The sequence below is a fragment of the Bidens hawaiensis genome, unplaced genomic scaffold, assembly GCF_021521415.1.
Source record: "Bidens hawaiensis isolate Kalapana, Puna unplaced genomic scaffold, B.hawaiensis_p1.1 tig00005344_1, whole genome shotgun sequence".
NCBI lineage: Eukaryota > Viridiplantae > Streptophyta > Magnoliopsida > Asterales > Asteraceae > Bidens > Bidens hawaiensis.
The window spans coordinates 1,362,046-1,389,042 of NW_027491340.1; the positions used below are offsets into that span (position 1 = coordinate 1,362,046).

A 26,997-nucleotide genomic window follows, 5' to 3' on the forward strand; every position below is an offset into this window, starting at 1 on the left:
GGAAGTCGCTGCAAAGCGCACTGGGCACACGTCTCGATATGAGTACCGCATACCATCCTCAGACGGATGGGCAAAGTGAACGGACTATTCAGACCCTGGAGGATATGTTGCGTGCATGCGTTTTAGATTTCGGAAAAAGTTGGGAACCCCACTTACCATTGGTAGAGTTTTCGTATAATAACAGCTACCACGCAAGTATTAAGGCAGCGCCGTTTGAAGCGCTGTACGGACGGAAGTGTCGATCACCACTCTGCTGGGCAGAGGTGGGTGACAGCCAAATCACTGGTCCGGAACTGGTACTCGAAACCTCGGAAAAGATTGTTCAAATCCAAAATCGCATGGCAGCAGCACGAGATCGCCAAAAGAGTTACGCCGGCAAGCGCCGAAAACCTCTCAAATTTCAAGTAAACGATCGAGTGTTACTCAAAGTCTCACCTTGGAAAGGTGTGGTTCGCTTTGGTAAGCGAAACAAACTCAACCCACGATATGTTGGTCCGTACCGGATAACTGAGCGCATTGGTCCGGTGGCGTACCGACTGGACCTACCAACAGAACTCAGTGGCGTACACGATGTATTCCACGTATCAAATTTGAAGAAATGCCTATCTGATGAAACCAAAGTAGTCCCTTTGGAGGAACTACAAGTCGATGAATAGTTACGGTTCATTGAGGAACCAGTCGAGGTTTTGGATTGGGAAACCAAAACGCTCAAACGCAGCAAAATTCCAATCATTAAGGTTCGTTGGAACTCGAGACGTGGACCGGAGTTCACGTGGGAACGCGAGGATCACATGATGAAAAAGTATCCTCACCTTTTTGAAGGGCTAACCAAACACCGAAAACCGCGAAACCCGGCAAACCGTCAAACATCACCGGAGGTATGAACTAAATTTCGGGACGAAATTTCTTTCTACTAGGGGATGATATGACAAACTGAAAATTTTTCTTACTTTTTTTCAGACACTCATCACGACTTGACTCAAATTTTCGGGACGAAAATTCTTTAACATGGGAATGATGTGACAATCGTCAATTTCAGGTTAACCCCGTTAACTCAACTCCGTCAATTCAAACTTTAAGATCGTTGAATCTATAACGCACACCTCATTACATTTAAACTAGGGTTTAAATGACGCTTAACACTTACTACATGAGTAGTCTTTCGGGATTTGCACCGAAACGCAAACGAGTTGACGCAAACGATTGATAAATAAACGACAAACGTCAAAACACTAATTATGTGATTATTATGTGTTAGGTATATGTGTGTTACTTGATTTTTATGTGGAATGTTAAACAAGAAACAAGAACTAATTAGTTTAGGCTAGAGATGTAACACTTGAAAGATTAGGGACTAGAATGTAACTTGATTATCTATAAATATAACATTAACACTAAACCCTAACTTATTATTATAAACCTACAACCCCAATCGGCCTCCCCTTGCTCTCTCTTGGCTGCCGTCCACAAACACACACACATACACCGTCAATTCAAGCTTTTGATTGAAGAACTAAGTGCTAGGAAGGTATATTTGATCATCCTTCACATCCTTGTTGATTGAATTTGATGTTTGTTGGGTTAATAACAAACCCTAGCTGGCCGATTTTGTTCATGCATATGATTTATATGATTGTTGTTATTTGGATAATGAATTGATAACTAGTTTGATAGTATTGCATGTTAATTGTTGTGTCCTTGATTGTGAGTTCAAATAAAACCCTAACCATGTGTGTATGGTGTGATTGATATGCATGGATAGTAGTTATAGTGTCTAGAGGGTTATATGGATGCATGATATAGTTCATAGGTTGTGATTATGTTGAGTTTTGATGTGAACAGATTCTGGACAGAATGTATATACGATGTTTAACTGACTGTAACGAAGTGTAAACGTGAAAATTGATTGAGATTGTGGGTACTGCAGTAAACTAGGTTGAGTCTAGTTTCTATGAAGTATAAATTCGTAATTTTTGGATAAGTGGAAGTATACTTTTATGATTTTACAAAAACGTGATGCAAAGCTGAGCTGTTAGACCTGCTGTTAGGTTATGTTGTAAATGTTGTATCTCATGAACTACGAGACCAATTGGGTTGGTTCCACTTCTGGAAGTTGACTCACTGAGTTAGGAACCAAACCCAAGTGGTCTTGCATTTATTGGATTTTTCGTTTAACGGGAATTGCAAATAACATTCTGATGTGCATGAATCTGACTGATATGAGTTAGCTGTAATGTTTTGGTCATTATAAGAAAAATATGTGGAATAAAAATAAGATAAAATATGTTCTGGAAACCTAAGACATGTATTCTTCTGTGGTAATTTTTGATGAATTAATTGAGACGTTATAATCGGTGAACTAGTGCAATCTTTCAAGTAGAAATTCTGTCATAACGAAACTAGCTGCTGAGTTGTATAGGAATGCATGAAATATGATAGTTTTTATATAATTGTTGTATTTTGACCAAAATACCCTTGCGGGGAATAGTTGCTAGTTGATTGCCATGAATTGACCAAATTGCCCTTATGGGGAATAATGGTTAGTTAGTCTTTGTTTGTTGACCAAAATGCCCTTACGGGAATAATTGCTAATAAGTATGTTATTAATACATGACACGAAAGTAATTGCTCACTCATGTATCGTATCACAATTGTACTTATTTAAGTCACACACGATTCACAAACGAAACACGAAACATGTTACGTGCATAGGTATTATGTGCCGAGTCTAGAGACTCGTTAAACGTTCCGATACTTAGAAAATCTCTTTGTTATTTTAGAACGCTAGAGAGTTTTCTACGACGCGCATCACTTGGCGATCTAGATCGGATATTCTTCGCAAACAGTGAGTTCACTTACCCCACTCTTAAACTGTTTTCAAACGTTTTTCACTTGGGGGAGATAACATACTCCGATAAACATATTTTCTGAGATAAACGCATATGAAAGATTTTGTTATAAATTATATATCACTTGTAAAGGCTAAGCGGCATACGTAACATTTGAAGTCCCACACATCGGACCGGTTAATATTTGGAATAGCGAGTCACTTTTGGGTAGTACTACTGGGTTTGACAAACCCCACCCGACGCTAAGCTCAACTGGAGGTTGAGTGGGTGTAATTTTGGCTAACACTTACCATGGTCTGGAGGACCTGGTGACGGGCACTTGATAAACAGTCAGCTTCGGTCGCGAACCACTTAGCGATACTTGTTGTATAGATTAGCTACCTATCGATATATAATTTGACATAACACTATCTGGTAATGCAAAACACTTAAACGCTGTAACGTGGTTACACACTCAAACGTCGTAACGGGGTTACGCAACACTTAAACGCTGTAACGTGGTTACACACTCAAACGTCGTAACGGGGTTACGCAACACTTAAACGCTGTAACGTGGTTACACACTCAAACGTCGTAACGGGGTTACGCAACACTTAAACGCTGTAACGTGGTTACACACTCAAACGTCGTAACGGGGTTACGCAACATTTAAACGTCGTAACGAGGTTACGCAAACGCTAAACGATTTATCTTATTTTACTTGTGAACTCACCAACCTTGTGTTGACACTTTTAGTATGTTATTCTCAGGTAGCCGAGGCGGGCGCGCGGTTTAGGAGCATGCATTAATTGAAAACATCTTTACTCTGCAAACTTAATTTTAACATTTACATTTGGTTTTAAGTCGTCCTGCGTGACGCAACTTTTGAATTAAGGTTTTACGCTTCCGAGCTTACTTTCATTTAAACGTTTTTCTTTGGTTTGGTTATAACTAATGATTCCGATCCTGCCAGTTCACACCCTCTGACGGTAAAACTCCGTTAGTGGATTTTGAGGGTGTGACACTTAGTGCCCAAGCCATCTCGCAACAATCCTTGTCGTCTACTCGTACAACCCATGCTTTGTCGTCTACTCAACCCTACACACTCGCTATCCATACTTGCTGCAATGGTGGATACCCTCATCACCTTCGCAAGGTGTGCCTCCAACTACTTATGATATCGTACTTATAGTTTATTCATTTACTCTCGTCTATCACAATCCATCCCCATATCAAGGAATCCTTTCCTTTACAACTTCCGAGATTTATGACCTGTTATCAAAAGATGTTTTAGAAATCTTAATATTTCATTAAAAACAATTCAAAAGTTTAATTCATCTTTAGCAATATTCAATCTAGTTATGATCTTTTGGTTTATATCAAGATTTATTAAAGTTTTCGTTTTCTTAAAATTGTGTCTCTCAAACGTTTTTGTAACCCACACGATGGGACGAGTTATGCGGACCATCTGACGATCTAAGTAATTATGGATGCATACATAATTACCAAAGTCCTCGCATGGAAATCATAATATGTATAATCGTGTGTCATAATCTAGAACCAAAGGTAGTAAGTTGATGGTACAAACGTTAAGATGATAAGGACATGATGGATACGCCGCTGGTACACCCTATATATAAGTGCTCTTATCGAATTGTCATTTGTAGCGTTGAACCGACTACTCGAAGTTCCACTTTATGATATATTTTAAACTTTATCTACAAATTTTATTTCCTCAAAATTTATTCATTTTAAATACTAAATTTGTTTTAGTATTTTCTAATTTCGGGACGAAATTCCTAAAAGTATGGGATACTGTAAAAACTCGGGTTTTCATATAATATATTAAATACTAATACCCAACCCAATTTCGTGTTCGGAAAATTTTTAACCAACAAAACATCACGTTTATCGAGTTAATAATACTTTATTATTATTTGCTTATTATATTTATTTAAAATATCGAAATAACTTTCAAGTATATACATAAATACCCCTTAAAGTTACTTTAGCCCCTTTATGTACCCACCTCTATAGTACAAGGACTTATTTGCAAATCTGATAATTATAATTCATCCAACCCATTTACCCATTAACCCGTATCCAAACCCATAACCCGTTTGAGTATCTTGCACCTTAATCTTCATCTATAATCAAAATTGTTTAAAACCGTCCTAAGCCCTGTTATAATTGGTAAAAAGAATCATAGATTGATTATAATTCTAAAATTGATAAACCATCTAAGGTAATTTCGGGTTTGGCTATATATGATCATTAATAATCCAATTAAACGAGCATACATTATCCTTAGAATCTCACGATCATTAACCACATAGTGAATTGAATCATATCAACCTGTATAATCTGTTTTGATCCTATATTGCGTCGCCGCTGTTTGTTTCTTCATTCAACCATTGATTCATCATTGTATCAGGTAATTAAGCTATGTATCAGGGTCGTTTTAGTCCATATAACATAAACCCCAACATTAATTAAACGGATATCGAGTGGATTAACAAATTTCAATTCTAGGGTTTATATATCAAATTGGGTATTATCAGTTACTAGATTTGAATTATTGTTTTCGTTAATTAACCAACCAACACCCTAGCACAGTTGGCTAGGATGTGGGTGTTCATATCTTTAAAACGGCCAGCGGCGCCGGTTCGATCCCCCCTAGACGCGGTTGTGGTTTTTATTTGTTTTAAAGGGTTTTAAAGGTTTATAAAATAGTTATAACTATTATTAAATATAAAACAAACATTATTTTAGTAACCGACACCCGTAAGCTCACGGTTCTTGTCAATTAATCTCGTTACAAGTTTTCATATATGTGTGTGTGTGTGTATGTATGTATTTAAATATATATATATATATATATATATATATATATATGTAGGGAGAGGATCATGAGAGAACTCCATTTTATGGAGAGAACTAGAGAACTAATAATGAAATATTTTTAATTTAATTAAAAAATATATTTTTAAATTTTTTTTTTCTTTCATCCTTCTTACATGTTATTCTTCACCACAAAAAAATATAAAAACAAAAAAAAATTAACGAGTAATGCATATATGCAATACACCGACTTTTTTTATAATGCATATGTGCAATAGTGTGCATTTTGATATTTTAAATAGTGTTGAATAGCATATATATATATAGTTGTTTGTATTGTATATTTGCAATAGTGTTATATTATATACAAAAATTAAAAAAAAAATCGATATAGTGCATATGTGCATTAGGGTAAGGATTCTAAGAGAACCCTTTGCAAATTGAGAACTTTGAGAACCATTTTGGACCACTAAAAACACCTTTAAAAAAATATTTAAAAAAATCATAAAACAAAAAATAATAAAAATTTTAAAAAGGTAAAAAAACCAAAATTCTTATATTTCATTTCGGTTTCATTAAAAAATAAAAAAATAGAAAAAAAACGTTGTATTATACACATATGTATAATTTTATTTAATCTTTAGTTACGTAATATACACATATGTACAGCATCATTTATCTTAAATTATACACATGTGTACAAAAAAAACATGTAAATGTACATATATGTATATATTATACATATGTGTATATAATTTAGCTAAACCGAGTTTTTTTTATGAAACCGGGATGATAAAATAAGAATTTTAGTTTTTTTTTACTTTTTTGATTTTTGTGTTTTATTTTATTTTATGATTTTTTGTGGTTCAAAATGGTTCTCATAGTTCTCAATTTCAAAAAGGTTCTCTCATGATCCTGATCCTGATCCTGTGCATTAGTATTGTATTACATATATGCGATAATGTGTTTTGCATACAATTATTAGTGTCGTATTTACATATATTCAATAGTGTGTATTGGATAATGCAATTGTGTTGTATTATATGCAATAAAACACTATTGTATATATGCAATAGGCATTAGTGCACATATGCACTACCGTACTACACCGACAAGTTTTTTTTTTAGGAACAATATCATCTTATTAGAAGGAGGAAAGAAAAAGAAATCAGAAAATATTTTTTAAAAATAGTTAAAAATAATTCTTTACTAGTTCTCTAGTTCTCTCTTTAAAAGGAGTTCTCTCTAGATCTCACCCCTATGTATGTATGTATGTATGTATGTATGTATGTATGTATTATAAGTATATTTTAATAATAATAAATCATCATTATTTTATTAGAACCCGACATCATTATTGGTGTTTCCTTGTCGTCAAACGTTTTTACAAACTTCGAATATTTATTATATATTTATATTATATATATATATATATATATATATATTGTTCTTTAAACAAAAATATAACGAACGTATTAAACATGTTCTCTATATTTATATCATTAAATTTACATCAAAGGTTCCAAAATATATATTTGAACGTTTGTAATATAATTATTTAATATTATTATATTGCATGTAGATATTTATCTTATTATTACACATTAAAACTAACTATTTAAGCATTTACTGTTATAGTATATTCCAACTTATATTTATTTATTTATTTTAACTAATAATAATGTTTTCGCAATCTCAGTAATAATAGAAATCTATCGATCAATTAATAAACATTCTAACCCTAAACATAACTCAAATCACATAGAAACCTTAATTCGTTATACGTGTTATATCATTTACAAATAACTCATAATATCATATTATTTAACTAAGAATCCTTGGCGGAATATCCCGAAGGCTTTAACTTTCTCACATCATCCATTGATCCTTTGTTCATCCGTCAACGTGAGTAATCACTCCCCTATTTTACTTGTTTTCAAACTTTTGGGGACTTATGCGTACCAATTATCAATTTACACGTTGTATTATATTCTCAAATGCAAAGTGTTAATATTTGTGTTGTGTAACAGTTGAATGACTATTTGCTATTTGTTATTTGTTTATGTGTTTATTTACCCATTCGAAGAGATCCATCATTATATTCACATCATGTCGTAGTGGTCGGCATCCGATCGAATGACAATGGTTTCACCGGCAACTCATTCATGGTAACCAATGTCCAATTCGCATGGCAAAGGTATAGCCCGTTCATCATTATTTTTTACAATGTCACTAGCTATGGTTTGATTGTATATACAAACAGATAAAAGTTTTTTTCTTTATTTATATATTACTATATAGTTAGTGTCAAAACTGGTGGTCAACTTACTCAACATGTGTTGCTGACAAAAATGTATTTTGTACGCATTTGCAGGTTATCAGCTTGGTTGTTTAGCAAGATGAAGATCACGTAGAGATGCCTTTTAGGATACAAACTTATTCAATAATTAATTAATCATGTTGTAATTTCTTTATACTTGATGTACTTAACTGTAAATTGTTTTATTTAAATGAATTAAACAGATATTTTTATTTATTAATTTGCATGATAGTACTTTGTGAGCTGTGAGCAATCAGTTCGCGCCCCGGAATTTCCGCCTTAGGTTGGGGGTGACAAACATGTTGAGCTTCAAAGATACGAAGTTGAAGATCGATTTAAACGATCACGCTATGAAGCAGAAGTGATTTCACATGGGTCATTCGACTAAGAGCGTCAGCTACAGCATTCTCTTTACCAAGGTGGTAAGGAATTTCACAAACGTCGTCACTAAGTAGTTCGGCCTATCGTCGTTGCCTCATGTTTAAATACTTTTGGTCAAATATATGTTGAAGACTCTTGTGGTCGGTGAATACTACACATTTAGTGGCGTAGAGTTAATGTCTCTAAATTTTCAAACCCAATACAACGGCACATAGATCGAGATCGTGCGTCGTATAATTCCTTTCATTAACCTTAAGATGCCGTGAAGCGTAACCGATGACTTTACCTCGTTGCATAAGGACACATCCCAGGCCTTGATTAGAAGCATCACAATAGACAAAAAAAATCCTCATTGCCCTCGGGGAGTGCAAGGATCGGTGCATCGCAAAGCATACGCTTAAGAGTTTGAAACGCTTCATCTTGATATGGACCCCATTCATAAGGTTATTCCTTGTGAGTAAAAGAGGTTAGGGGCAAAGCGATCTTGGAAAAAATAAGAATGAAGCGATGATAGTAACCCGTAAGACCAAGAAATGAACGAACTCCATAGGAGAGGTTGGAGTTTTCCAATTTTTAATGGCTTCGATTTTGGTTGGGTCAACGTGGATACCCTTTTCGTTTACTATATGCCCTAAGAATGGAATTTCATTCAACCTGAACTCGCACTTTAAGAACTTGGCATAAAGTTGTTCGTCCCTTAAGAGATCAATGATGAAATAAAGATGTTTCTCGTGCTCGGCTTTGGACTTAGAATAAATAAGGATGTCTTCAATAAAAAAAACTTACGCACTTATCTAAGTAGGGTTTGCATACACTGTTCATGAGGTCCATAACACCGCGGGTGCATTGGTTAGCCCGAAAGGCATATCCCTAAATTCTAATGTCTTCAATAAAAACAATTACGAACTTAACTAAGTAAGGTTTGCATACGCGGATTATGAGGTTCATAAACACCTCGGGTGCATTGGTTAGCCCGAAAGGGATAACCCTAAATTCTTAATGTCCATATCGAGTCCGAAAAGCAGTTTTGGGTATGTCATCTTCATGCACGCATAGTCGATGATAACCCGAACGAAGATCAATCTTTAAGAAGCATGAAGCTCCTTGGAGTTGATTGAAAAGATCGTCAATACGAGGCAAAGGATAATGATTCTTTATTGTGAGCTTGTTGAGCTTGTGGTAATAGATGCACATACGAAAGGATCCATCTTTCTTCTTGAAGAAAAGAATGGGTGCGCCCCATGGAGATGAACTAGGGCGAATGAACCCTTTGTCCGAAAGTTCTTGGAACGGATTAGACAACTCTTGCATCTTAGAGGGGGGCAAGATGATAAGAAGCCCTAGCAATCGGGGTTACACAAGGCATGATATCGATACGAAATTCAACTTCACGAATAGGAGGAAGACCAGAAACATTATCGGGAGACACTTCGGGATACTCGTGAACAATAAGAATGTCTTCAATTTTGTGTTTCTTCTTTTCTACCACATGAGCTACGAGTGCCACATACTTCCTGCGTAAGTACGTTTGGACTTGAAATCAAGTTATAAGATTTAGGCTCGAGGGAGAAGGATTTTCACCAGAGACACGAAGGATTGACCATCGGCAAGTAGGGGTGCAAACGAGCCGAGCCGAGCCCGAGCTCGACCAGGCTCGAGCTCGGCTCGTTTAACTTACACAGAGCTCGAGCTCGAGCTCAGCTCGTTTCGAGCTCTATTTTCAAAGCTCGAGCTCGGCTCGTAAGTAGATTTTCAAGCTCGAGCTCGGCTTGGGCTCGGCTCGTTTACCATTTATTAGTTATTTTTTAAATAATATAATTATTTTTATATATTATTTTCTATTATATTTTATGTATAAATAATATATATTATTTAGTTATTTTTATTTATTTTTTATAACATTATATATATATATATATATATATTAATAATTATTAAATATATATTTTAAAAAATTATATAAATGGCAGGCTCGTTTAGGCTCGCGAGCCGGCTCGAGCTCGATAAGTGAAGCTCGGGCTCGTTTATTAAACGAGCTTACTTTTAGGCTTGAGCTCAGGCTCGGGCTCGATTAAGCTCGGCTCATTCGAGCTTTTTAACGAGCTGATCCTGAGTAGCTCGCGAGCAACTCGGCTCGTTTGCACCCCTATCGGCAAGCGATATACGAATGAAATTCTCAAAGAAAAAAATTTCAGCACGATGAACAAATAACCAGTCCATGCCTATTATGATGTCAAAACTTCCCAATTAAATAGGAATGAGATCGAATGAGAACTTGTGGCCACTTAGATCTAACTTGCAATTTTGAATGACCGGGTCAGTTGATACATATTTACCATTAGCTACCTCAACTGAATACGAGTTTCTAAGCTTAGATCGGGGTTTAACAAGCAAAGGTTCAAATTCAAAAGACACAAAGATCATATCGACACCGGTATCAAATAAAATAGATACGAAGTAGTCGTTTACGAGGAACGTAGTGTTCACCACATCACCGTTTTGCTGAGCTTGGTTGGCGTTAATCATGAAAGCACGCCCACGTATCTTGAGGAGCTTGAGCAGCTTGAACGGTTTGACCACCTTGTGGTGCAATAGCTAGAATGGCTGGATGAGTTAGGTTATAATAAGAAGTATGGTTATTGTATAAATGGTAGTAATCTAGTCCACTGATTTTAAACATAGATGGTTAAGATTAGTTTATGGATGAAATCAAGTGTTAGATAATGGGAGGGACATATTAGGGATATCACATTTGTTGACTTTCTCTACCCATATGCAAGACACATATCAATTCACCCATTATTTTAAAACATGCATAACTTTTTTATACGCCATTTTTGTAGAAAAATAATATCATCATAATAACGAGTGGGTGATATTTTAGTGGGTTTTTTTTTCAAATTGTGTTTTACAATAATGTGTTTTACAAAATTGTGTTTTTATCAAATTGTGTTATTCCATTGTATTTTTTCCATTGTGGTTTTTCCGACGATTATTTTCCTGTGAAATTTTTCAGCCAAAAATTCCAACGACCTTTTCTGCGAAAATCCATGACGACTTTTCAGGCAAAAACTTCCGACGACTTTTCTGGTGAAACTTCCGACGACTTTTCTGGCGAGGTGTGGCGGTGGGTGACGGTGGGCGATGGAGTGGTGGTGGTTATAGTAGATAAGTAAAGATGTAAGTGGATTTTTGAGATTGAATTACGTTGGTTTTTAAGTGGATTTTGAGATTGAATTAAGTGGGGTTTTTTAGATTAAAGTAGTAGACCAAAATGCTTTTCTTTATAACCTTCTTAAAAAAATCAAACTGTTTATTTGAACTCAACCATATTTAAGATATCGTAATTACCAGCAAACAATTTATATAGTTATAGAATGATATTATGGTTTAAAAAAAAGTAGAGGGAGCATTTGCGTAAGTTAATATAAAAGGAAGAGAAAAAGAAGTCAAAGCTACGTGTAAGTAAATATGTCTTCCATTGCCATTCTTTCGGGTAGGAATCTTGTCAGACGCAAGCAATATACATACCATTATTTGTTATTAATAACTTATATTATATAATAATAATAATAATTAAGAATGAAAGAAAGAAAGTCCATCTGGAGGGACGGACGGAGTTTCCAAAAGTGCATGTTATTCGCCGCCCAAAAGCATCCTCGCTTAATCCACCAACATTCAACTAATTAATATATATGCAAGCAACTGAAGCTAATAATAATAATAACAATGTCTTTCGTTGTGGGATTAATAATCGGAATGACAGTTGGGTTTGCAGTCATTGCTGCTTTTGTAAGATCGGAGAATGCCAGATCCAAGCGTCGTTGTAATCTCGTGAGTTTAACCTTTAACTTGAATTGATTGGTGTAGGTGCATGTATATATGTTAGTTTAATATCTAATCTATGGCTGTTGGAAACTGAAGGCGAATATAGTTGCTGCATTCGCAAGGATGACCCGTCAAGATTCAACAAAGTTACTCCCCCCCGAGTATTATCCTTCGTGGCTTGTTTTCTCACATAGACAGAAGTTGATACATGTTATTTTAGATATATATATATATGGGAACTGATTGTTTTGTTTTTTTCTTACAGTTGACATGGCTTAATTCTCATCTTACTAAAATCTGTCCCCATGTTGATGAGGTAACTTTATCAACGACATATTCGATCAGAGTATTATAAGCCTACCAAACTCATGGGTCCAACTTGGTGTAGGCAGCTTCCGAACTTATAAAGACAAGCGTGGAGCCGATTCTCGAGCAATATAGACCCATTCTACTCTCTTCCTTGACATTCTCCCGCCTTACTCTAGACACCGTCGCACCAAAGTTTACCGGTTAGACTACTTTATTTATTTATTTAGAGTTTTTGCTCATTTTCATGATATGTGAGAATGCAGTGATTAATAGCTTTCGGATAATATGATTTTCAGGAGTTTCTGTTATTGAAGATGAAAGTGATGGAATCACTTTAGAGTTGGAGTTAAACTGGGACGGGAATCCTAGTATAATACTTGATGTCAAGACTAGACTTGGTGTCGGTTTGCCCGTGCAGGTACCTGCAATATGTTTTCTGAAGTTGAATCATATTCTTAGATATTTAGTCTTCTATCATGACATTTACGTACCCAAAGGATCTGCAACTAAATTTAAATATGAGAGTTTTTTTGTCTGCATAGGTGAAAAATATTGCATTCACAGGGGTTTTTAGGATCATATTTAAGCCACTAATCGATGAATTTCCTTGCTTTGGAGCCGTCTCGTTTTCTTTAAGAGAGAAGGTATTTCTTTTTTCCATTAGCTAAACATGAGAAACTCAATAACTAGATGGCCGAGGGTGTGTAAACGGGCCAGGGGGCAAGCTAGAGCTTAAGCTAGGGCCCGTTTGTTAGTTATTTAACGTAAGAGAGCTGGAGCTTGAATATGGCTAGTTGGCTCGTTTACTAGTTATTTATTATTTCTTTGAAAATTGCAGAAAAAGATGGATTTTACTCTGAAAGTAGTTGGCGGTGACATATCTGCTATTCCCGGTGTCGCTGATGCTCTTGAGGTGTGCGCTTCATTATAATATCCATTAGTATTTTAGCTGCATTTGTCACTTATTAGTTCATTTCAGAGTACCATACATGATGCTGTTGAGGATTCAATCACATGGCCCGTTCGAAAAGTCATCCCCATTATCCCTGGTGATTATAGGTATGCCCGCACATTGATGTAAATATCATCAAATTTGCTGATATTAATATCATTTTTTAATATTTTTTATAATGATTTGATAGTGACCTTGAATTAAAGCCCATGGGGACATTGGAGGTGAAGCTTGTACAAGCTCAAGGTTTGACTAATAAAGACTTTATTGGGAAATCTGATCCTTTCGCTAAGCTATACATACGCCCATTGCGTAGTAGAACACAAACAAGCAGAGTTATCGTAAGTTATTATTATTATTCATGATTCATTTTTGATGCTTTTGCTAAGAACAAAGATGAACTCTTCATGTTATTTACTTTGTGCTCTAGGATAATGACTTGAATTCGGTTTGGAACGAACATTTTGAGTTTGTAGTTGAAGATATATCCACCCAACACCTGACAATAAAAGTATATGATGATGATGGACTTCAAGTTTCAGAACTCATTGGATGTGCTCAATATAAGCTGAGTGAACTCGAGCCCGGTAAAGTGAAAGACGTGTGGTTAAAATTGGTAAAAGATTTGGAGATCCATCGAGATAATAAAGATAGAGGGAAGGTAACAACTTTAAAGTTGAACCTTACTCATATCACACTTGATTACACGTTGCAAGATAGGTGGGCTGGGTGCTTCGGCTCGGGTCGCCCTTAGGAACCCTTTCGTGTGTTCATCTGTTATTTATAATATAATTTAGTTTTTCTCTAATAACATGTAATCTCTTAACTTTTTTAACCTAAATACACAGATTTGTACATTTGTTTTTTTTTGTCTGCGGTCTAATTTTATTGAAAACCAAGTTGTATTCAAAAAGTATTTAAAAGTGTGTTATTCTGGATACAACTCGGTTTTCAATAAAATTTATAATTAAACATTGACAAAAAACCTAAAAAAACTAGATTAAATGTTAAATTAAAACGAAATAAAATAATAATAATAATAATAATAATAAAATGGGTCGACCCATTTGTGAAAAGGTGTCAAAAGGATACACCATGTAATCACACTCTTTCAAAACGACCTATTTTTAAAAAAAAAATTGTTCTTTTTTAGTACATGTCAAGACGGGCTAGGCCGGGATTGTGTTGACCCACAAACACTTCTTTGTCCATCTTTTTTTTAAATAGGTAATGTGTTAATCATGATTACAAATGTATTAACATTATGATATAAAAAACCGTATCCCTTAAGAACATATTTTCAGCCCGTTTAACCTGTTCAACTCATTCCTAGAGATTGCATAGTTTCTTGTTATGTGGTTGCTTGCTTTTGTGTAGGTGCACTTGGAGCTCTTATATTGCCCATATGGTGTGGGAAACGGGTTCACCAACCCGTTTTTTTCTAACTTATCGTTAACATCTTTGGAAAGGGTTCTCAAAGATGGGTCAGGTGATCAAAATGGTGATGTGGTAAATAACATAAAAAGGACAGTAATAATAAGAGGAGTGCTATCCGTCACAGTAATATCTGCTGAAGATTTACCGCCTGCTGATTTATTGGGGAAAGCCGATCCTTTTTTTGTTCTCACTATGAAGAAAACGGGAACAAAAACCAAGACGAGGGTACGTTGGATAACAGGTCAAGTTGATGTGTTGGCTTATACTTGGTTTACAAAGTTGTTCTTGTAAAAATGCAGGTTGTGAATGAAAATTTGAATCCAATTTGGAATCAGACTTTTGATTTTGTTGTTGAGGACGGGTTACATGATATGCTTATTTTAGAAGTATGGGACCATGATACATTTGGGAAGGTACTTACATCTGTTTCACGCGTTCCTTGTCTTTAGCGATTGATTTCATAATAACATAATTCGTATATGCATTTATGTTTCTGTGTAAACACACATCTGACCCCTCATACCACCAATATTCATTACGGGAATTGTTTCACAATGCTATAACTTTATTATTGTTATGAATATTTTGTAGGATTTTATGGGAAGATGCATTTTGACTTTAACAAGAGTTATATTAGAAGGGGAATATAAAGAAAGTTTTCAAATTGAGGAAGCTAAGTCAGGAAAACTTACCTTGAATCTTAAATGGTTAGCACAGCCGATTTATCACAAGTCTTAGCATTCGGCTAACTATCATATGCCAACAAGAAGAGCTATTGGAGAAGTCCGATCCTATACATACATTGAAGATGCAAGGAAAGAAGCTGTTAAGATGGGTATATGTTGTTGGTGCAGTTTTGTGTTTTGTTTGCATCTTAATTGGCTTTGAAGCTTGTTGGTCAAATTGTGGAGTGGCAATTTTGTAACTGGTGCACATGGTGAATTAAAGCAACATATATACAACTTAAGAACCCCTTATTATTACTTTTACTTGTGATCAACCGGTTTAACAGGTGAGTTATCAAGGTTCCAAAAGCAACTAAAATATGATCATTTTCTAATAAATAAATAGATGACAATTACTCAACCTCTTCTGAAAATAATAAAAACACCGAATTAATAAACAAAAACACCGAATTTATTCATTGCTTCGGTCCGTGTTATTTCTACTTTGTTTATTTTAACAAGAGCTCAACATGACGTGCAATGAGTGAATGGGTTAGTTAGGTTTTAAAAATAATCAAAATATTAATACTCGTTTACACCTCACCCACGTTTGTTTATTGACTGAACTTGACCGGACCCGAACCCGAGTCATCCTGGACTCGTCATCTCCACTATCGGCTATCACACGCCACCACCAACTGCTACCAACCATCATGCACCTCCACTGTGTCATAACACCTCTAATGACATTGGTTATGGATACCCACGGGATATGCAGATTCGGAAGTCTTTGCCGGCAGGCTGCGGCTTCACCAAACAAGCGGGTCTCGCTGGAAATGGCTTGTATCCTACTGGTCCCTCTCTTGTGTTAACCGGATTCTTACACCACTACTGTCCCTTCCCGCAGATGTATAAATCACTGCACATCAGGCTCTGCCGGCAAATGAGCATGCAAAGGTGAAGACTGAAGAGGATAACAAGTATAAGGTATCAATTAGGTTGAAATGTCTAGTATGCCCCTCCTTTTGATGGTGGAGATTAACGGACATGACATTGGAACACATTTTGTCCTGCCAGAAAACCACAAGGGTCAACGGTTCATTTTCCAAATGAGGGACACAATATGGTCCCGCCCACAAACCACAGGGATGCAAATTGAAGTTCTCTTTTTGATATGTACATGTTTTAAATATTTTAATAAAGAGTGAATTCAGTAAAATAACAGAGGCTGTATGAGGTTGTATGTTTTGCGCAGCCCGGGTAATAAATTAAAAGGATATAGCTTTTTGAGAGAAAATACAAACCTAAAACAATTTCACATTTCTTCAACAAACATCAACCCACTATGAGGGGATCTTGTCAAGTTCAATACAACTTTTAGTCCATCCATAAACCTAAACTAACTTAACATATATGCTAATCTTTCATGATAGCTAAAACATAATGTTTCTTCATGGTTGTGTCACTTAGCTTGTTGGACTCCACACATCTTTCCATCCTGAAAATAATAGAAACACCAACTCAAATGTCATTGTTACCGACATTCATATATTACACATAAAAACAAGTATAGGGTCCTAGAGTAGACAAAACTAATTATCTTGTTCATATATCGTCGACTTAGGTCATTCATGTCTAAATTATGTTTTCCGCCCTAAACTTCATTTTCTTTAACTAATTAAATAACCATGAAGAAACAGTTACCATAAAATATATGACCAGTCATTAACATACAAGAACCCTAAACAATATACGTCCTAGAAAAAAAATAGACATACTTAGTAATCTGACATTTGTCAAAAATGCGAGTTAATATTAGAAAAGTAATACCTCATCATAAACAACCTTTTGGTTCCGCCAGAACTCCAAAGGCGGGAGGACCACTCTTCCTTCATAAAATAAAGCATTTAATTTTTTTAACATGCGTTTAAGGCATCCAAGTATATATATATATATATATATATATATATATGGGTAAGGATCCTAAGAGAACCCTTTGCAAATTGAGAACTTTGAGAACCATTTTGGACCACTAAAAACACATTTAAAAAAATATTTAAAAAAATCCTAAAACAAAAAATTTTAAAAATTTTAAAAAAGTAAAAAAACCAAAATTCTTATATTTCATTCTGGTTTCATTAAAAAATAAAAAATAATAAAAAAAACAAAAAAAAAACATCGTATTATACACATATGTATAATTTTATATAATCTTTAGTTACGTAATATACACATATGTATAGTATCATATATATTAAATTATACACATGTGTACAAAAAAACATGTAAATGTACATATATGTATATATTATACATATGTGTAAATAATTTAGCTAAACCGAGTTTTTTTTTTTTATGAAACCGGGATGATAAAATAAGAATTTTGGTTTTTTTACTTTTTTGATTTTTGTGTTTTTTTTATTTTATGATTTTTTTTATTTTTGGATTTTTTGTGGTCCAAAATGGTTCTCATAGTTCTCAATTTCAAAACTCTCATGATCCTGATTCTATATATATATATATATGATCGCTTTGTAAACCATCTCTAACCTGATCTAGATTTTTTTCCACTAAAAGATTCTATTGACAAAATGCTTGCACTTCCAAATGTTTCCTCAGATCCCTAAACAATAACAACCTGTTACTGTTATTCCAAAAGAAACAGATAAAACTAGAGTTGTTTGTAGATTTACCTTTTTGCCCCTTGCAGGGGTAGATTTAGCCGATTTAGGACTTGTTATGAGTTTTCTTTTAGCCGGAAATTTGGTTTTAGACCTGTTATGAGTCATCATTGCTTCTTTGGAACTGATTCCCTGAGTTGGAGGTGCACCTTCTTTCTGTCGTCGGTTTTTTTTCTTGTATCTGCTACCTTTCGTGCTTGTTCTCGCAAGGTCATTATCGTCATTTACATCCACACTCGTGTTATTTAACGTGTCTGAACACTTGGGTGTAATGTGTTTTTCCTCTAGATCAGTTATCTCTATGTTGATCAGTGATTCACCGTTCACATCAGCATCATCTTTATTTGTCGTATCCTCAGTAATAACAAAGTCAACATTTTGGTCTTTTGATTCCATATTTAAAACCGTATCCTCAGATGAATTTGAAATACTTTTCCCGCTTTCACTTACAGCCTCATTGTTTAAAATTTCCGTGTTATCCATCGTTTTCATAGATCTAGTTATACGCCTGCTAGAAACCCCTGAAAACTTTGCTCGTGTACATGAGTCCACAATATTACTTACAACGGGACTCGTTTTAAGGCTTGGATCACCCTCAAATCCTGGTGTCACGAGAGATCTTTCACATAAAACTTCATTCTCAGCTTGAATTATATCCTCCTGCTCATAAAACCATAAACACAATTTTTTTATTTTTTTATTTTTGGGTTTTTGATTTAACAAACTTGAAACAAATTGAAAACACAAATGTCAAAGTAAATATGAGAAAACATACATGTGGAACTTGAACCAAAGGTGGATTAAGGGGAGTGCTAGTTTTATCGTTCAACATTATGTCTTTGCAATCTTGAATTCCAACATCCAAGGAATTATGTGGTTCTTCTTCAATAGAGTCTTTTCCATCTTCTTGTTGAACTGAAGATGATTATCATATGCAGAAAGTGAGAAACGCATGTTTCATAGGTGCAGAACGTTGTTTTACATAAATAAACATTTAAGTCTTCCAATTGAATGAGTGATTCTAAATCATCCCCACAATAACGAACATGTTGCTTACAAAATTTTATGTTTATTACCCGTTGTGAGAGTAGACTCTGTTTTGGAACAATATTCCTTCCAGTTAGGGGGGAAACCGACAACAAAATCATCAAACAACTGCAAGCGTAACAGATATCATATTAAAAGGGGGAAATTTGCATAAAAGTTAATGTTGATTTGAGCTAAAAATATTTTATACCTGAGGGGGAAATCCATTTTGAAGGGTTCTTTGTTTGTTAATGAAGCCTCTTAGAAGAACACAGACGCCGTCAACGGTCTCTAAGTCGAAAAAATCGAAAATGTTGAGGATGGGTGCAGAAGAGAAGCACCGTGTAGCCCGGTTCCTATGAATAAGAAATGACAGTACATGTGAGTGAATATATAAAGAGAGAGAGGGAGGGAAAGGGGACGGACTGTTGAGAAGTGTGGCCTGCAACCCCGATGGTTTTGGTGTCGGGTTTGATGAGCCACCAGTCGTGCAGAGTAACCTGAAACAAATAATAGAATAGAATAATGTATGTGTGAATTATAAGGAATATAGGGAAGAAGTTGTTATGTTACAGTTTTGTGGACGTAGGAAGGAGATGCATTGTTGGCAGCCATTTGCTGTTTCAAAGTCAGGCAGTTGGTTGGAGTGCAGTCATTCATTCATACAATTAACCCTAATAATAACATTGTTTATTTATTTATAACAAGCAATTGAATTGAATTGAATTGGTAATGAAAGATAAAAGAAAAGAAGAAATACCTAGTGAGGATGGGTGTTGAATTGAGATGGTAATAATAAGCGGGAGGGATTTGAATCCTCAATTACAGCAGCAGCAGCAGCTTCCTCTTCATTGCATTGCAAACTCACTCACTCCTCTCACAATAATAATATCTAACTACCTACCATTTTCATTATCTTCTACTTCACGTTTGATTTGCTTTGCTTTTGACTCTGATCGTCGATGATTACTGATTAATGATTAAGGGGTGTTTGGTATTCTTTATTATTATTATATTTTTTTTTTAATTTTTTATTAAATTAATATTATATATAACTTTTTCTATCATAATATAAGTAATTCTAAACACTTTATTATTTCTCAAAAAGTTTATAAGTTATAAGTTGATAAAAATAATAAATCCTAAACACCCCGTAGGTCGATTTCATAAGAATTTATAGTTATACCTCGTAAAAAAAACTTCTTTTGTGGAATTAAACAGTTCATTTTTTAGAAAGAAATTATGTTCAAGTAAGCAAATAGAAAAGGTGTCATGGTTACAAGAGTCTATCTATGTCATATAGACTTTAAGGGCACCGTGGCCTAACCGTCGAGGTGAAGTCAGGACCTAAAAGATCGATTGAAACAATACATTTACAATTTTTGTTTGGGTCGAAGGAAGGACTATTAATTAGGTTACGGATTTCAGAACGGAGATGGGGGTTGAAGCCAATGGCGTTCACGGAGATGACGACCAGACCAATGAACGAAACCAATGGCATGCGATCGGCTATAAAAAAAAGTTAAATGTGTCAATTTGGTACACACATATGGTTTCTTCAATTACGTAATTTAGTAACGTTTTTGAATTATTGCAAATAGTTACTTCATGTTTCTAAACTTGCCATCTTAATACATTTTGCTAACATTGTCTATTTTTGTCCTTTAATTCAAGAGTAAAATAGTGATATCATTTACTCTCCCGTCTCATTTTAAATGTCCATTTTTCATTTTTGGTTGTCCCAATTTAAATGTAATTTCTATACATATAAATTCAATTTTCAATTGTGCCCTTACAATTGTGCCAAAAAGTAGTGGATTTTTTAGCCAAGGAAGAAAAATGTTTTTTAAACATATTAACTTAAAAGACATTATTGTCATTTTACAGCTCATAAAATAAATATTTCTTAATTTGTGTCTTTTGGGTCCCATGACATTTAAAATGGGACGGAGGGAGTATTTTTGGGATTACTCCATAGAATAGTAACCAACTTTGAAAGTTGTTCCAATCAGGTGACTGATAAAAACTTTTGTTCCAATCAGGTTATTGAACTTTCATTTTTATTCAAATCCTAGATATTTTACCTGGATAACATGTATTCTAGGTTTTTTTAATTATTCAATGTTTTTACTTTGCATAATAAATTTTAAAGGTTGCGAAAATTAGTACAAATGCAAAATATAATTTTAAAATTCCGAAAATTTGCAAAAAAATTTCGAAAAATTGCAATAAATTGAAAAAAAATGTACAATTTTTTTTGGAAAATTGCAATAAATTACAATCCTTTTAGTTATATTGTTAAGGTGGCAAATGGGTTGGGTTGGGTCGAAACGGGTCATGGGTCGAAACGGGTTATGGTTGAAACGGGTTAGGGTCGATACGGGTCATTTAAAAAAGGGTGGGTTATTTTGGTTCGGGTCAGTTTTTTTTACCAACGAATTTTCAACACGTTACAGCTCGTTTTAACAGCAAAAGCTCGTTTAAGCGATTTTTCAGTTCGTTTCAGCACCTAACAGCTCGTTTAAGCGATTTTTCAGTTCGTTTCATCACCTAACAGCTTGTTTAAGCAATTTTTCAGTTCATTTCAGCACCTAACAGCTCGTTTAAGCGATTTTTTAGTTTGTTTCAGCACCTAACAGCTCGTTTAAGCGATTTTTCAGTTCGTTTCAGCACCTAGCAGCTCGTTCCAATGCGTTTTGACCAAAATGGGTTATTTTGATTCGCGTCGGAATGGGTTGTGGTCAACAGGTTCGGGTCAGAACGGGCCCGGGTCGGAATAGGTCCAGGTCGAAAAGATTAAAACGGGTTTCAGGTCGGTTCGTATGCATATGGAAGAGTTGAAAACTAGTAGCAAAGGTGCGTATGATCATCTTATAGAAAGAAATCCGAACCTGTTGACCCTAACCCGACTGGAAACCCGTTTTGACCTTTTTGACTTGGACCCATTCCGACCCGGACCTGTTCTGACCCGAACCAAAACAACCCATTTTGATCAAAACATGTTGAAACAAGTTGTTAAGTGCTGAAACGAACTGAAAAATCGCTTAAACGAGCTGTTAGGTGCTAAAACGAACTGAAAAATCGCTTAAACGAGCTGTTAGGTGCTGAAACGAACTGAAAAATCGCTTAAACAAGCTGTTAGGTGCTGAAACGAACTGAAAAATCGCTTAAACGACCTATTAGGTGCTGAAACGAACTGAAAAATCGCTTAAACGAGCTGTTGGGTGCTTAAACGAACTGAAAAATCGCTTAAACGAGCTGTTAAGTGCTGAAACGAACTGAAAAAATCGCACGAGCTTTTGCTGTAAAAACGAGTTGTAACGTGTTGAAAACGCGCTGATTCGTTGGTAAAAAAAACTGACCCGAAACCCGTTTTGACCCGTTCTAACCCGAACCTGTTGACCCTAACCCGTTCCGACCCGAACCAAAACAACCCTTTTCTTAAATGACCCGTTTCGACCCTAATCTGTTTCAACCCTAACCCTTTCCAACACATGACCCGTTTCGACCCAACCCAGCCCATTTGCCACATCTACTTGACAATATAACTAAAAAAATTGTAATTTATTGCAATTTTAAAAAAAAATTGAACATTTTTTTATTTTTTTTTTTCAATTTTTGCAATTTATTTCAATTTTTCGAACTTTTTTTTGCAAATTTTCAGAATTTAAAATTATATTTCGCATTTTTACTAATTTTCGCAACCTTTAAAAGTTTAAAAGTTATTATGCAAAGTAAAAACATTGAAAGGTTAAAAAAAACATAGATTACCTGCTATTCAGGTAAAATATATAGAATTGAAACAAAAATGAAAGTTCAATGACCTAATTGGAACAAAAATTTTTACCAATGACCTGATTGAAACAACTTCGAAGTTTGTTATTATTCTATGGAGTAATCACTTTATTTTTTATTATGTTTTTTATTCAAACGCCCCCTTTTGTTATAGTTTTATGTAGTTTTAAAACATTTTAAAAGCTCAAACCAAACAACCCCACCCACATTTCCCTCTCTTTTTCCCGACTGCCAGACATTCTCGCCGTTGGCAAGACCTAGCTCCCCTCTGGCTACAAACTCAGTTATGGATAGACTTGTTAATCGTTAATTATTTATTCATTCAAAAGCAAGACTAATGTATTCAAAGGCCATTACAGTCATTAATTTACATCTTTAACAAATCATTGACTAGAATTGAGAAAACTTGAAACAATCACTTAATGATAATCAGCCAAAATCCTTTACAAGTTAAATTAAACATTACATGACCTCTTAGCGCACTTGTCTATCGGTTTCGAATACTCCGATTCCCTTAATTCCTCTCATTCTCTGTTGACCAAATCGGAACTCGCCGTCGCATCCATAACTCTGATCAAGCCTGCTACCCGTCAATCCGGCATCACCTAGGCATCATTTTATGTTAACTCAACTCCTCTATCACCGTGGTGAAAACCCCTCTGCCAATTTCCATGAACAAGGGCATTTCACATATCAATTAGAGAATTTGAAAACTAGGGTTCTTGAGGATTTGAGAATAGTCATAACTGGTGTATATATTTAATTTGAAGCAAACTTTTAATGTATTAAAATAAATGAATTTACTCGTTACCCTCGATTTAACAGACAAAAAATAGGCCAGGTTAGAAAAGGGTAATAAAATGGAAAATTTTAGAAATGTGAAGTAGCCATTTGCAACAAATTCAAAAACGGTCCTAAATTGCGTATTTGAACAAACCAGAGTTACAAAAATTACACTTAACTAAAAAAGATAATTATTTTTTGTGTCCCTGTGGATTTAGGACAAAGGCACAATGAGTCCCCGAAAAAAATTCAAGTGGTTGAGTCATTGTGGTTTCAAAAATAAACCATTTGAGTCTTTGTCGTTAGTTAACAGTGTTAGCTTCAGGGTTAGATATGACATTTCACTTCTATATATCTATATTACATATAAAGAGTAATTTATCATTTTCCGGTGAGACGCCGATATAATAATGATCCATTCACCGGTTCAACGGTTTCAGGTCTTCCTCAGGCAAACATTCAATGGGTTTGATTAATTGCTCCTCCTCTTCTTCTTCGTGCCAATCGTTTGCTCTCCTCTATTGATTGAAAGGCATCAATAGTTGAAGCCCTATTATTCTCTTATTAAATTGAAGCCCACATCGGTTCTCATTCTGTCATCGGTAATGAACCAATCCCATCTGTTATCATACTCCAGCTGTTCTGATTTTAATTTTGAAATTCGAACAGGTCATGGCAATTTCTGTATATAAAAGATGGACTTGTTCGTGCCTCTACTTAAAGCACTCAAGGTTAGTATACAACCATTTGATTTTTGACTCAATTGATTGGTTTTCGGTGAGAAAGGATTTGCGAGGTATTATATGCATTTTATTCACATCAGATGGTTAATATACAACCATTTAATCTAGCTTTTTATTCATTATTTTCGGTAGGGTTGTGGTGACTCGCAGAGCCCGAGGAACCAAGGATTTATATTTAGTAGAATAGGCTTTGCGATCCAAAAGGGGATAGCGGCGCAGCTTGTTGCTCGCTTACCCATTATCCAGATGTAGTTTGGTTTGTGTTAAATGTTAATAAAAGTTTAAAAAAATGAGTTTATTATTAGGTTTTCTTGTCGAAAGGGCTCGGGGCACCGATTGGAAGTGTGATTGTTGGGACAGAAAGCTTCATTTCAAGGGTATGTTCTTGTAGTACTTGAAACATTTGTTTTGGACATTTGGTTGGTTTTTTGCTTTGAAATATAAATTTCAAACTTCATAGGCAAGTATTCTGAGGAAAACTTTAGGGGGGTGGAATGAGGCAGGTTGGCATCTTATGTGTTGCTGGTCTTGTTGCTTTACAAGAAAATGTTGAAAAGCTTGCAACTGATCACAAGAATGCCAAGATTTTAGCCAGTAACAAAATATTACAAATTATTTGACGGTGTTTATATCTCAATCGGAAAAATGCTTAATGTTTAAGCATGAATCTTGATTAGCAGAATGTCTAAATAAAATCAAGGGTCTGAGTGCGGATGTAGCTTCTGTGGAAACAAATATTGTAAGAAACATATGATATAAAATTTTAGTTTTTCTAAAGGTATTACTTTATGATCACATAATATTTATGTTGGTTTTGACTTTTGAGTGGGTCTATTTTGAGATATTAAAAGGTCACAGATCACAACATTGAAGTTAGGCAAAATTATGAAGGAGCATGAAATACTGTTGATGCCAGATAGCTTGTCCAGGTGAGAATCGATCTGTTAATTATTAAAAGTCATGAACTTATTGCATTGGATTAACTTATTTTGACAATATGGTGCATGGTTAGGATTGTGATTCACCACCAAGTGTCTGCAAGTGATGTGGAGTACACATTGGCATGCATCATACTCTAGCTGTTCTAATTTTAATCTTGAAATTCGAACAGGGCATGGCAATTTCTGTATATAAAAGATGGACTTGTTCGTGCCTCTACTTAACACACTCAAGGTTAGTATACAACCATTTAATATAACTTTTTATTCATTATTTTATTCACATATTAATCTAGCTTTTTACTATAGTGAAAATGCATATAATACATATTGATAATCAGATGGTTGGGCATGAAGTAGAATATGTTGATTAGCAAAACCATAAGTGATTCATAAAAGTTAAAAGCATATTTTGATGTTTTTTTAATTGATTATTTTTATTTTCACTTTAGTATTCAATAATGTCTCATGCTATTTGGGGAGTAGATTCATCCATCAAGCTAAAGGTATGTACAAATGATTGTTTGAGATTACATGTATGTTAAGCAGGATGATTTTAGTCATGTTACTTGATTTATCTTGTACTGCAAGTGGCTTGATATTGGGATGCTTAGTTTTACAAATGAACCACGGGGTAGTCATCTCACTCATCTCTTAAACCCTATAATAATCACCATATGTTTACTTTTACATAATCATTCATTCTAGAAATTTAGCCCTTTCAATTTTACTGGCTATTTGTCCAGGGACATCACCCCTTATTATCAATTCTGCTATTTGGTAAGGGAATTTAGGTGATTATAGACCGGTGGTTAGTTTGAATGCAGGAGAGATAAGATAGGTCCAATCCAGTAATATTATGATGTTATTTTTCACCCATGAATTTACAGTTTTTAGAACAAAAAAGTTGGGTAACTTTTATTTCAAACGGAGATGGCCCATGAGGTTGAATTTGTAGAAAGGTTATTAACGGATTAAAAGGGGTAATTAGTTTGGAGCATATTATGAAATATGGTATTATGGCAATTTGGTGGTGATACAGCTTCTGGTTATTCCTATATCTATTGTCAAGTTTGACTCTTTAGTCAAAGTAGACCTATATCTATTGTAAGTATCGAAATATGTTTTTTTAATGGTATAAAGTGTATTCTATATGAAATTCATAAATAGCATTTAGTTTCTGTGTAATATTTGTTCATTTACACTTTAAGGTGTGTGGTACTGTGATTAATTTAATAACTGTTAATTATGATTCATATTTCAATTTAAAGTCTTGTAATTGTAGGTATATTTTGCCCACAAAGTTTTCAGACGCAACTGGTGGAGCATGGAATTCTGTTTTTGGTGATGATTCTGTGAAAATAATAGGCTGCTCCGCTGATGAGCTTGATAATATTGAGACACAAGTAACTCAATTTTTCCTTTTGGAGTTACAGATGAAACGTTTGATGGCAATGCACTTGTTTACAT

At 34.7% G+C, this 26,997-nt stretch overlaps 2 protein-coding genes and 2 long non-coding RNA genes across 4 annotated transcripts; 2 read left to right on the forward strand and 2 right to left on the reverse strand.

Annotated features, from left to right (window-relative positions):
* The first annotated feature begins 12,099 nt into the window (after nt 1–12,099).
* LOC143629620 (synaptotagmin-5-like) lies at nt 12,100–16,015 on the forward strand. Its single transcript, XM_077098849.1, has 13 exons — nt 12,100–12,204; nt 12,295–12,408; nt 12,464–12,514; nt 12,587–12,707; nt 12,804–12,925; nt 13,050–13,151; nt 13,346–13,420; nt 13,487–13,566; nt 13,650–13,800; nt 13,890–14,120; nt 14,837–15,121; nt 15,196–15,309; nt 15,488–16,015. The coding sequence occupies exons 1-13, from the start codon at nt 12,100–12,102 to the stop codon at nt 15,632–15,634; spliced, it is 1,698 nt and encodes a 565-aa protein (XP_076954964.1). The 3' UTR covers nt 15,635–16,015.
* A 22-nt stretch (nt 16,016–16,037) lies between these two features.
* On the reverse strand, nt 16,038–19,146 carry LOC143629619 (uncharacterized). Its single transcript, XM_077098848.1, has 5 exons — nt 19,018–19,146; nt 18,255–18,902; nt 18,112–18,184; nt 17,392–17,450; nt 16,038–17,059 (listed from the first exon to the last, which is right to left on the reverse strand). Exons 1-5 carry the CDS (start codon nt 19,072–19,074, stop codon nt 17,024–17,026), a joined length of 873 nt encoding a protein of 290 aa, XP_076954963.1. The 5' UTR covers nt 19,075–19,146; the 3' UTR covers nt 16,038–17,023.
* Nucleotides 19,147–19,308: 162 nt separating this feature from the next.
* LOC143629607 (uncharacterized) lies at nt 19,309–19,768 on the reverse strand. The gene is made up of 3 exons (XR_013152990.1): nt 19,695–19,768; nt 19,480–19,624; nt 19,309–19,397 (listed from the first exon to the last, which is right to left on the reverse strand). It is a non-coding gene; the product is annotated as an uncharacterized LOC143629607 (long non-coding RNA).
* Nucleotides 19,769–24,890: 5,122 nt separating this feature from the next.
* LOC143629608 (uncharacterized) lies at nt 24,891–25,679 on the forward strand. The gene is made up of 3 exons (XR_013152991.1): nt 24,891–24,966; nt 25,050–25,518; nt 25,602–25,679. It is a non-coding gene; the product is annotated as an uncharacterized LOC143629608 (long non-coding RNA).
* Nucleotides 25,680–26,997: the final 1,318 nt, after the last annotated feature.

Excerpts from the sequence above, each read along its gene's own strand:
- LOC143629620 (XM_077098849.1), top strand. The coding sequence starts at position 12,100 with ATGTCTTTCGTTGTGGGATTAATAATCGGAATGACAGTTGGGTTTGCA. Across the intron at positions 12,409-12,463 it reads ATAGACAGAAGTTGATACAT|TTGACATGGCTTAATTCTCA; the intron begins GTTATTTTAGAT and ends TTTTTCTTACAG. Across the intron at positions 13,152-13,345 it reads CGTTTTCTTTAAGAGAGAAG|AAAAAGATGGATTTTACTCT; the intron begins GTATTTCTTTTT and ends TGAAAATTGCAG.
- LOC143629619 (XM_077098848.1), bottom strand. The coding sequence starts at position 19,074 with ATGTTGAACGATAAAACTAGCACTCCCCTTAATCCACCTTTGGTTCAA. Across the intron at positions 17,451-18,111 it reads TGGAAAAAAATCTAGATCAG|GAAGAGTGGTCCTCCCGCCT; the intron begins GTTAGAGATGGT and ends TATTTTATGAAG. Across the intron at positions 17,060-17,391 it reads AAAAGGTTGTTTATGATGAG|GATGGAAAGATGTGTGGAGT; the intron begins GTATTACTTTTC and ends TATTATTTTCAG.